The sequence below is a fragment of the Leptonychotes weddellii genome, chromosome 2 (assembly GCF_054177405.1).
Source record: "Leptonychotes weddellii isolate Sample4059 chromosome 2, ASM5417740v2, whole genome shotgun sequence".
Classification (NCBI taxonomy): domain Eukaryota; kingdom Metazoa; phylum Chordata; class Mammalia; order Carnivora; family Phocidae; genus Leptonychotes; species Leptonychotes weddellii.
In genome coordinates this window covers 93,233,202-93,244,579 of record NC_138370.1, presented here as the reverse complement: position 1 = coordinate 93,244,579, position 11,378 = coordinate 93,233,202, and the positions used below count along the sequence as shown (strand labels likewise).

Below are 11,378 nucleotides of genomic sequence, written 5' to 3'. Positions count from 1 at the left end.
TATTAGTTTATCTTTTCTGTCCATCTTTAAATTCAAAATTGGTTATTTTCAAACATTTAAAATAATGTAATGATAGCATGTGTATGGCATTACTGAAGTGGTACCAATGGACACACAGACCATGAAAATGATAACCCCTTATCATTGAGCCACTTTATATTACATGATAAAAAACAGCAGTAAGAATTTACACAGAGTTGCTCAAAAACTTTCTAAATTATACAAAACTCTTTCCAAAATAGCATAATTTGTCATCAAGGAACTAATGAAATAATTTATGAATTAAAGATTATTTTATAGAGTTAGTGTATTCCATTTGACATGAAGCCTTAACTCAATTTTCACTTACTTTATCTGTCACAGGTCTGTCTTTGTTAAGCATATGTCTTCTTCTAGACACAGAATCTTATTTGCCTACTCATCCATTTGTCCACTCACTCAACAAACATTTACAAGTATCTTCAATACTGTAATTACTGTGCCAGGCACAGATTCAAAGGTAAGCTTAAAAATGTCCACAAGATGTTTGAAAGCTACAACATATATAACTAAAATACAAAAGGAGAAATGTGAGATCAGCTGCTTAAGAAACATGAAAAAGCTATTCATAGGAGGAGGAAAAGAATCACTTCAGCCTAGAGAAGGAAAGGAAGGGTGGAGAATAAGTTAGAGACAGCATCATGGAGGTGGCAGCACCTGAATGGAGTTTTAAAGGATTTCAACAACACTAGATGTACTCATTCCTTCTGGAGGGTGGAGCCAGAACTTTCTCCCTTCCTTTGAACAGGCTGCTTACTTTGCCTGGACAACCATTTCTCCCTCCTCTACCAGGCTCAACTGCCATTCAAAAACACAGTCTCACACATCTCTTCAAGAAATCTGTGATAACAACCTCCTCCAGCCTGTATCTATATGAAAGCCCTGTGCATAATTCTATTATAGTCCTCAAAAACTATACTATACTTGCCAGGTTATCATCCACACCAATAGACCACAAAATACTTGAGGGCAGATCTCTGTCTTTCACCTCTGTATCCCTAAAATTTATCAAGATGCCCAGCACAGTGGGTAATGATCAACTGCATAAATGAAAAACAACAAAACAAAACATGATAATCGTCGGCTGGAGAACCTGTTTAGCAAGCTGTTTAAAAGAGCTGAAGAAAAAAAGAACTCAAGTTAGACTGGTGAAAAAGGAAAAGATGGAAAGTGTTGAGATGGGTTAAGGAAAACAAAGAAAATCAAGCACGCTTGAAAGTCCAGGAAAATTATGGCACCATTCATAGAAGGAGGAAATTACTGAGTCCACCAGGGAAGAGTAGAGTTTGGGCCTGGATTACTAATAAATACACTTAACAGCAAAAATTCAAGTTATCAGAACACGTCTCCAAAAATCACAGAAGTATTTCTTTACGAAAATATCAAATTTTAGGGCGCCTGGGTGGCTCAGTTGTTTAAGCGACTGCCTTCGGCTCAGGTCATGATCCTGGAGTCTCGGGATCGAGTCCCGCATCGGGCTCCCTGCTGAGCGGAGAGTCTGCTTCTCCCTCTGACCCTTCCCCCTCTCATGCTCTATCTCATTCTCTCTCTCAAATAAATAAATAAAATCTTTTAAAAAAAATATATATCAAATTTTAATTTAAACACTAATGCCATGATGTGGCATATCTCAACTCTATAACTTCTCTATAAGATAGAATAAAAATCTAATCATCACTAACTATATTTACCTTTAATAAGGTAGTTTTATATAACTTGCTCTTGCTTTATTTCAATGTGTAGGCATCATCATTAATGAAATTGTTTCAAAAAGACATAGGGAGAAAATAATTTCCTATTACTATATAAATTCCAAATAATTTAAGCCTTCCCTTGCCTTAAGGGATAGGGTAAAATTATATACTAATATGAGAATTAATGCAGTTTATTCCATAAATTTATGCATATACAATATAATACATATACATATACAATTAAATATATCTAGATAATGAGAGCATAGATTTTCCATTGGTAACTGATTGGCCAACTGAAATCAACCAATTAATTAAAAAGTTCCAGGGCATGGAGAAATAAAAAGAGATTTCTCTCCTAAAAAAAGAGATAGTGATTAACTCTTGGAGTAAGGCAACAGATGGGGATCAGAAAAGAACATACAGGTAGCTTCAAAAGTAGAGGGAATACTCTAGCTATCGAGTGGAGGTTTATTGGGTGCTTACTGTTTCCAACTATATAAAATATAATTTCATATATAAGATTTTATGTAATAAAAATGTTTTAATCCCTATGTAATCTAACTAAAAAAGAAACTCTTAGGTAGAATCAACAGTTCATAAATATTACATGACAATATTATCTACATATCTTTATATGACTTGCTGCACCTAAGTTATTTTTCCAACATATTAATATAAAACTGTCAAGTTTTATAATTTATAAATTTTATAAAATTTTATAAAATATTTATAAAACTTGACAGTTTTATATTTTTTCTTTCACTTGCCACATTTTTGTATGAATTTGACACATACAACAGTGTTGTCTAACAAGAAACAACAAAAAGGCAAACATTTGTCTTCCATCCTTCACTGGTTAAACAAGATGAGCCAGAGAAATAGAATGCCTTTCTGAGTACCTCTGTGCTTTGGTTAAGGACTGAGTTTTTCTTTTCAGCAACATGTGAATCATTTAGAAGAAGTAACCCTAGGAACTTATTGTATATTGAGATATTTTCAATCAGTTAATCAATTAATTTTACCAAAACACTTCATTCTTCTGTAATCATTTTCCTACTGTTTTAGTAAGATTTTTCACTACATTGTTTTCCTTCCAGAAAACAGCACAGAAGGACTGTCAAACTTCAGTTTGATTTTAAGTGACTGCAGCAATTAAAACACTATCTTCTCTCACAAGTTGGAACTCTAAATATATTTTCCCAAAGAAATAATCAATTCTATACGTTGCACTGAGAAAATGAAAGATGTGTAAGACATAGTCCTTTTTATGAAAGGCCCTGAATAATCTCTCCAAATTGTTTATTTAGACTTTGGTACTTGAGCCCTATCTGCATTATAGTTTTAAAAATGTATTTAAATCCATATTATATAAAAGCCTTTCTTTATCTCTTCAGGCAGAAATAATCTTTCCCTCCTTTGAAAATCAACAGCACTTTATTCATGCTAGACTTAAACCATTTATGTCTTCTATGATGTCTACTTGTGTAGATAGACTTACTTTTCCTAACACTCTGCCTACTGTACTCATTCAATATTTATTAAATAAAAATAAATAAGGCCACATATGTGAATGTGCTTAGTAATCTATAAAGTAGTATGAAATGTAAATTACTACAAAGGTTTTGTGTTTAGAGTAAAAATATTGCTAAGATTCCACTTAATGTATAGCAGTGCAATTTACTAAACAATCATTAACTAATTGTCAATAATAAAAAAAACACTGTGTACACCATACCCTAGTAAATGCAGAGAGACAGATGTTAAAAAAAAAAAAAAAGAAAGAAAAATGCCAACTCAGCCCTAGAGACACTAGGAGTTGGTCTGCCACAGTATCAGCCCAAGAGAAAGACTTAAAAATTAAATAAAATTCTAGTTAACAAATGAAGTTAAATGCCCAAGACAATCCTAGTATGTGCTTTATAACAGTTCATGATTATTAACCTTAAAAGGGCCCATAAAAATTTACTAATTTTTACACCAAGTTGATTCAGTATTTCAAGGGAAATGAAAAGTATTAATCTAACTGTATAAACAATGAAGGTTCTCCAGGTGTTCAATTCCTACTGCATGATCAGTCAGGCAGAGGTTGACACTAGTTATTAGTATCACAGTAAGGTATCTGACAACCACCTTCTTTATTAAGTTTGCCTATTTTAATGATGCTGGAATACAGAAAAGATTATTATTTCCTAGAAAAGCAGATTTACATTTTTATCTCCTAACCAGTCTGGACAACAATAAAATTCTCATTCACCAAAAGAGGAAAACAGATATCTAATATCAAAATCTATGTCAGAATGCAAATACAACTAAACATAACTAAGGGACACTAAATCCTAAAAATGATACATGCCACTTTGGGGCCCAATAATTAAAGAGCCATAGAAATTCCATATGCAAAAATAAAAATAATTTACTAGTTTTTTCTTAAAACATTGCTCCAACCAAGAAACTTCCAAAAAATATTAATTTGCCCAATTAGCTCCAAATTGCCAAATCAATAATGTATAATCAGAATAACTTGATTCATCTATAACATCTCAGTTCTGCTTTCCAATTTAAGTAACCATAAGGCTGAAAAATGACAGTAATTTCTTGACTGCCTGAATGCCAAGGAAGAAAAAAAAAGTACCAGGAGTTATTGACATCTCTATTATAACATAAAAAAAGACTATTTAAGGACATAAATGCAACATTTAGATTTCATAAATGAGATTTAATTTGGTGTACATGGTCAACTAGTTTTATAAAGTCCTGATTCATAGTCTACGAAGATCATCAATTTGGGAATTAACAAAACTAGCAAAAATCAAAGAATGCCAAATGATTTAATTGTATTGTATCTGTGAAGTATTACAGAAATATAAAATGAAGTCTTTTTTTTAACTTCACCAAGGGAGTAGAAAAATTTGTAATAGTGTACTATTTCAAGCTTCTATTGTAGTTTACATTTTACAAATACGATGACTGTGGCATATCAGATCCCATGTAATAAAAAGTGGTTACTAATGATCAAAAATTACACTGGAAAATGAACATCAAGAAGTCATTACTACCATAAAAAAATCTTTTACCACAGGGAGCCTTTAAAATGTGAAATAATCACAAATACTATTTCTAAAGACATCTGCTATCAGAACCATCAGTCCACTGGATTCTGAACTGCAATCACAACCCTTCATGGACTTCACATAACCTGACAATACGTTACAGTTATACACATGTCAAAATCAACAAAGTATGAAAACCGCAGAGCAAATTAGCATTTGTTAAATACCAACCCAATTGGGACCAAAATTATATAATTTCTACTTCCCATGGTAAAAATAGGAGATAAAATTCTATCATCACTAGCCACCATTTATTAAGCATGTCTTCTAATCCCATCTAATGAAAAACTTAAGACAGAAATTTCATATAAAATATGTTTGAAACTTTTCTACATTATTTATTTTTAAAACAAGCCAAACTATGTATCAGTGTACTTAATCTATCTGATCAGTATCATATAATGAATGCTCTGTGCATGCACGTGTTAATGCAAAAGGGAAGAAATTCTTCAACAGACTCTGAGTCTCCCAAATATGGTTTGTGTGACTAACAGCTGAGAGGAAATGCAACTGAAACTGTCTGCTGGAAATCCATTAACATCTAGGCACAGGAAAAATGCCTGGGTGACAGTATAGTTGGATGCGCAAATTTGTGCAGGAATATAGCCAAATTTTTGGCAATCTCTCATGGTCTTAAATGTATTGACAATGGCCTTTCTTTTTCAGTTGTTAATACTACATTTAAAGAACATTATTTGAGTTGGAGGACCTGCCTGGTCTTTAAAACAAACAGGCTTAAAGCTCAGATTTACAAAGACATGGCATTTTAAATAATACAAACAAAAATTTGTACAAAAAATTATATGCTCCACAAAAAGTGCTATGCACAGCCAAAAGAAAACAAATCAGTACGTTAAGGAAAATAATGTATGCTAATTTACATATCATTCTAATTTCCCTTTAAATATATTATCTTAAAATTTTTCTGCAAAGATCATTTTAAGGATTATTATAGTCTGAGAAGGGAATGTTTTTAAAGGAATGTTCATATTTTAAAGCATATGCTCTTAATATACTACTTTATAGATTACATCTAGTATTTGCTTGTTAAATAAACTAAGTATTTAACTTTACAAACCATTTAATAGCCACATTTGATCCTAGTCACTCTGTACTGAGCCCCTCCTATGTACTCAATGCTGTGAAATATTAAACAATGAAAGCATTTTTAAGAGTTTATAACTTAATATGGGTATAGTTTAAACAAATGTACACATTTAAAGATATAAATATGCTATAAGCAGCTCTAATTGTTGTGGTGATAAAATAAATTGAACGTTCTGCAGGAAAGTACTGTAATATTTTACAAGTGAGCAGTAATAGGTAAAATTGACTCAGTACTTTGCAATTAAGAAGTGATTCTCATAATTTCACTGAATCCTCAAAACAATCCATGATACCCTATGACTACTTTTGCCCCATTTTATTGATGAAGAACCTAAGATCAAAAAAAGGTAAGTAACTAAACCAAATTTACACACTAAGTACTAAAGCCAAGATTCAAATTGGGTTCTCACAGCTAAATCAAGGCTGCCCCTGGATTTATAATTTTCACATTCTTTCATGTAAGTAATCTCATCTGATCTTTACAACAACCCAAGAGATAATAATAGCAGCTAATATTCATTGAATACATATTATGTATCAGGTGCTCTTCTATATTAATTCACTCCTCACAAACCCTATGAAAGGAAGGGTTACATTATTACTCCATTTTACAGGTGAAAAAATGAAGGCTCATCAAAAATATGTAAATTGCCCAAGATTACACAGCTAATACCTAGGGGAATCAGAATTTAAACCCAGGGCATTTAGTTCCAACACCTGCTTCTTTACAACCTCAATCCTCAGAAGGGTGAACATAGCAGGTTAAGAAACTTGCCCAAAGTCACAAGGAAAGAAAACTGGAGAAGGAGAAGCAGCATGTCTTCTAGCACTTCACCCTAATTACTTTTCCTAAATGTAATTGGAATCATTGAATCCAGATGAGGCAAGGTGGCTTTGGGTGTAGATAGCTCTTTAAAGTAGAGTATGAGCAGGTGAGAAACACTAGCAGGAAGAAGGAATCCCATCAAGTTAGAGAAGACTTATCTTCCATAGACGGAGGCAGATGAAAGGAAAATAAAATGTATGTGAGCAGAGACACATGTATTTGCCTTTCTGATGTAGGGAGTAGGAATTAGGGTAGATGAAGAGGGATGACTCTAATTAAGGAAATCAGTAAAAGTGTAGCACAAGACTGATTTGTTTTGAGAGAAAATTTAAAGCCACTGAGAGATTTTGGATAGGTGTTGTAATGCCTCCAAAAAATTGATACCCCTACTCTTGCCAAAAGTACCTGGCACACAGCAAGAAAACACGTAAGCACCGAAAGAATTACACATTTTCATTTTTTTCTTTTTAAAAACTAAAATGTCATTTACAGATTAGCAACTCCTTTTGACTGTTAAGAACCTTCCTGTGGAGAGAAGAGGGAAAGGGGAATATAATTGAGCATAACGTGCTTCTCATGAGTTCTCAAGCTATGAAGCTATGGTACTGCTTACTTTAGCACACAGACTTTCCTCAGAATGCTGTTAAAATCTGATGAAGGAAATTACAACAAAATCTCGCTCAAATGAATAAACTGAAATGCCAATCTAAACCTCAAGTATATGTAAAAGTAGAATTTGTAACAGATAGGGGGAAAAATCACGGCAGAGATCAAACACAAGGATACCAGGATACTAGGAAGCAGGACTTTTTAGAAGACAAATTAAGTGAGGCAATCTAACCCTAATAGAATTTCTTCACTCATTACTTAAAATAAACCAGGTCACTGAAATGGGCTTATACTGTAGCATTTTGTTCATTTTAATTTCATTAAACCATAAATTCCCATGGAAATACCTTAGACACGTGCTCACAATAATTAGAATGCCTAACATTTCAGTGTAAGTACTTTTGCATGAGTTCAACAAAATAGAAAGAATGCAGTGAGGTCCCTTTAAGTTTTTTGCCTATGTCAACAGCTATTTTATGATAAGAATTATCTCTGTGGCTATAAAGCACATGTAAAATACATTACAGGAGTCCATGAGAAGCCTTAATGCGGAAGATCCAGTAAAGGTCTGGACTGCACACAGACACATCAAAATCAAGCTAAACTTCCTAGAATATAGCAATGATAAATTTTTCCTCCCAAAGCTATTACTGTTAAATATACCTTGATGAATTAAGTTCAAGTGTAACTACAACTGAAATATGATTCAACTGAGCTATGACCTATTTTTCCTCTCAAAAGCAAAAGAGAATAATGACAGTTGTGAGACTTACATTTTTCCATTCCAGGGTATTTCTGAAAGTTATTTCACAGCAGAGCTAAAGGCAAAATGCACTCAGTGACACTTACTTGCTTTAAAATATAGTTATGTATGCTATTGCTCATAGGACAGTTGTAATTATTTAATAATTTGTTGTTAAAATTCATGTGTTCACTTACTTTTAAACTATACATACCAAGAAGCATTCTGGAAGGAAATAATCTCAAAATGTAATAGGACACCTAAGTCTACAGTTCAATTATAACTATATATCTACAGAACAACAGAACCAACATCAACATGACAAATACAAAATTAACATATACTGTATATGTGGTTGAAAATACCCACCCCTAGCAGAAAGCTTTTTGGTGTTGATAATTTTGGCAGCATATTCTTGTCCAGTAGGGATTTTCATACATCTTCTCACCACTGAGAAAGCCCCCCTGAAAACGAATAATTAGCATGTCATCAATATACTCAGCTCTGATATCCCTTTAAAAAATTACAACAATCTGAGCATTTTTATTGCATTTAGTGATTTGTAAAATATCAGTGCACTACAGTAATATCCAGAAAATGAACGATTCTTCCTGGAAACCCAAACCTTCTTTAATGTTGAAGAATAAAAGTAAATTTTATTTAACTGGGAGCACACATTATTAATCAACAAAATGAAAGGAACTGCCAATTATGATGGCTCTTGTTTGCACATGAAATTTGAAAACATTTTACAATCACACTCACACAGCACCAAATGCTCTGAGAAAAAAAAAGAAACCCTGCAAAGAGCATGGCTGAGGAGGAGCAGCAAAAATCTGCTGCCTATTTATTTTGTTAGAAAAAAAATTAATGTGGCTCCGAGTAAGTAAATATGGCGATTGTTTTCATTAAAATATAAATCTTGGGAACATTTGTGTTGTTTAACAAATCCTGATATGGTGATTTCTCTGTGCCCTGTTTTGAGCTGGGGGAAGGGAGAGATTTGAATTAAGCTGCTCTTCCGACATATTCTCCATGTTTTAACAGCAGACAACATATAAATATATAAGGATATAATTTTCATTACATTTAAAGGATAATTACATTTTCTTGAATTCAATTGTATAAAACAACCACATACATATAAACGCACCCCTTTCATAAGTAATAGTCGACACTAGCGATAGAGGAATTGGGTTTGGGTTGGATGCTACATAAATCAACATTCACGGTTTGGCCCCTAGGTCCCTAAGCACACAGGTCCTCAGGAGGTCTCCGGTCCCCTTCCTTAAATTCTCCGAGTAGTTCTGCCTGTCGGGCGTAGGAGGTCGTTTTATACAACGCTAGGCTACCCTTGGGAAGCTTTCTCTCGGTCTCGAGGTCTTTCCCGTTGCCTGTATAAATAAATCCTCCCAGAGGATGCGAAGAGGCACATGTAAATCGTAGGAAGGATGATGATGAGCGAATAATCTAGTGCAAAGATTAATAGTGGATATGGGGCAGGGGGTCGAGTTCCTTTGGGTGACCCTTTTCCTGGACAGAACTACTGGATGCGAAATAGACTCTACGACAAGTTGAACTTTCGGCATCAATAAATATGGCACCGTCTGTGGCAGTGAGTTCTCATCCGTACGTGGGTTGTACGGCCGACACGCCGGCTAACCAGGAGGCATCTCTATTTACAGAAAACATGATCTATGTTGCATTTTACATGGGTTCTTGTTTCCTCTATACACACACACACACACACACACACGCTCGCACACTTCTCAGGATGACAGCTACAACTGCAGGGATCGTAAATCCACTAAGTCTCTAGTGCAAGAGGGTGGGGGAGTGGGAGAAGGTGGGTTTAGGATCATCGGAATGGGCCACCAGCTGGGGTGGAGGGTCTTTTCCCGTCTCTGTCCCCTCCTCTTGCTAAGGCAGTACCTTTCTCAGAGCTGCCACACCACTGGCCCTCCTCCCACTCCTCTGGTCTCCCAAACTCCCTCGCCCCACGCGGGAGGCCGGTGGGTCTGGGGTAACGCGACCTGCCCTCTGCTGGAAAGGGAACATGCGGATGCGGGTAAAGCGCTTACTTTCCGAGCTCCTCGAAAAGCTGATACTCGTCCGTGAACCTGGTGCAGGTTGTGGTCGAAGCCATCCTCGGTCCCTGGCTGGGAGCGCGGCAGACGAGACTCGAGCAGACGCGCGGCTTCCCCGGGACTGGCCCCGCGGCACTGTCACCCAGGGCCGCCCTCACTTTCCCCGTCCGAAAGTAGCTCGCCCGGGAGGGAGTGTGCGCAGGGGCGGGGCGGGAGGGGAGATGACCAGAAAGGGTGGCGTGGGGTCTCCTCCCCACGGTCCGCCGATTCTCTTCTTCCTCCTCCTCCTCCTCCTCCTCCGGCCCTTGCTTCCTTCTCCTCTGGACGCTCCACCCGCCCCCTTTCCAGCCCCTCTCTCCAAATGCAGGGGGCAAAGTGCTCAGGAAGAAGGGGCCGGGAAATGGACAACAGCCCGGCACCGGGCGAGAGGCAAGCAGTTGCGAAACTAGCGCACCGGGCTGGAGGGGTAGGGGCGGAGGGGAGGGAGCCCGAGGGGGCGGAGGCCGAGGAGCTGGGAGCGGAGAGCTCGAGCCCAGCTGCAGCTGTCAGCAGGCGCGGGCGCGGGGCGCGCCGGGGCTCGGCCGAGCGTGCGCGCCCGGGGCCGGCCTGCCTCCCGCGGGCACCTCGGCGGCCTGACGCTCCCCCACGAGACCGCGCTGCTTCGAGACTGCGCGGCGAGAGAAAAGAGCGCTCGGATGGGGCGAAGCCTAGTCGGCCGTCCCCAGGCCTCCGCCTCCTACCCCCTCACCCCCCCGCCGCCTCCTCCCACCACTCCCTCCGCCTGCCAGCACCCCTTCCCTCTCCAAGCCCCCTCCTCGCCGGTCCCACACCTCCCTCTAGCGACTCCCAACCCTATGCCTTCGCGGATCTCGCTCTCCCGCCCTGGGTCTCACACTCGCGCAAACCCGTCTAGGGAGAGACCAGGTGGGTGGAGGAGGATGTACGAGGGAGAAGCCTAGGGAGGGTTTAGGTGAAGGAGGCGAGACGTCAAAATTACCCAGTTAAACTCGCTATAAAGCTGCTGCCTAAATCTGGAATGGATTTAGCGGAAAGATGCGGGGTTAAGTCGTGAGCTGCCTGGGGATGCTGCCGGGGCCCGTGTAGGGCCCCGGCCCTGTTGGGGGCGCGGGGCACTAGAAACCGCTCCAAGCCGACCCGCGA

At 38.0% G+C, this 11,378-nt stretch overlaps 1 protein-coding gene across 1 annotated transcript in view; it reads right to left on the bottom strand.

The window, feature by feature from the left end:
• The window catches only part of CAMK2D (calcium/calmodulin dependent protein kinase II delta), a 283,031-nt gene extending 272,127 nt beyond the window's left edge, over positions 1-10,904 (bottom strand). The window contains exons 1-2 of the mRNA XM_081813123.1: positions 10,212-10,904; positions 8,500-8,594 (exon numbers count right to left, since the gene is read on the bottom strand). Coding sequence (XP_081669249.1) covers positions 8,500-8,594; positions 10,212-10,276 — 160 coding nt within the window. The 5' untranslated portion in view covers positions 10,277-10,904. The remainder of the gene's footprint in view (positions 1-8,499; positions 8,595-10,211) is intronic.
• Positions 10,905-11,378: the final 474 nt, after the last annotated feature.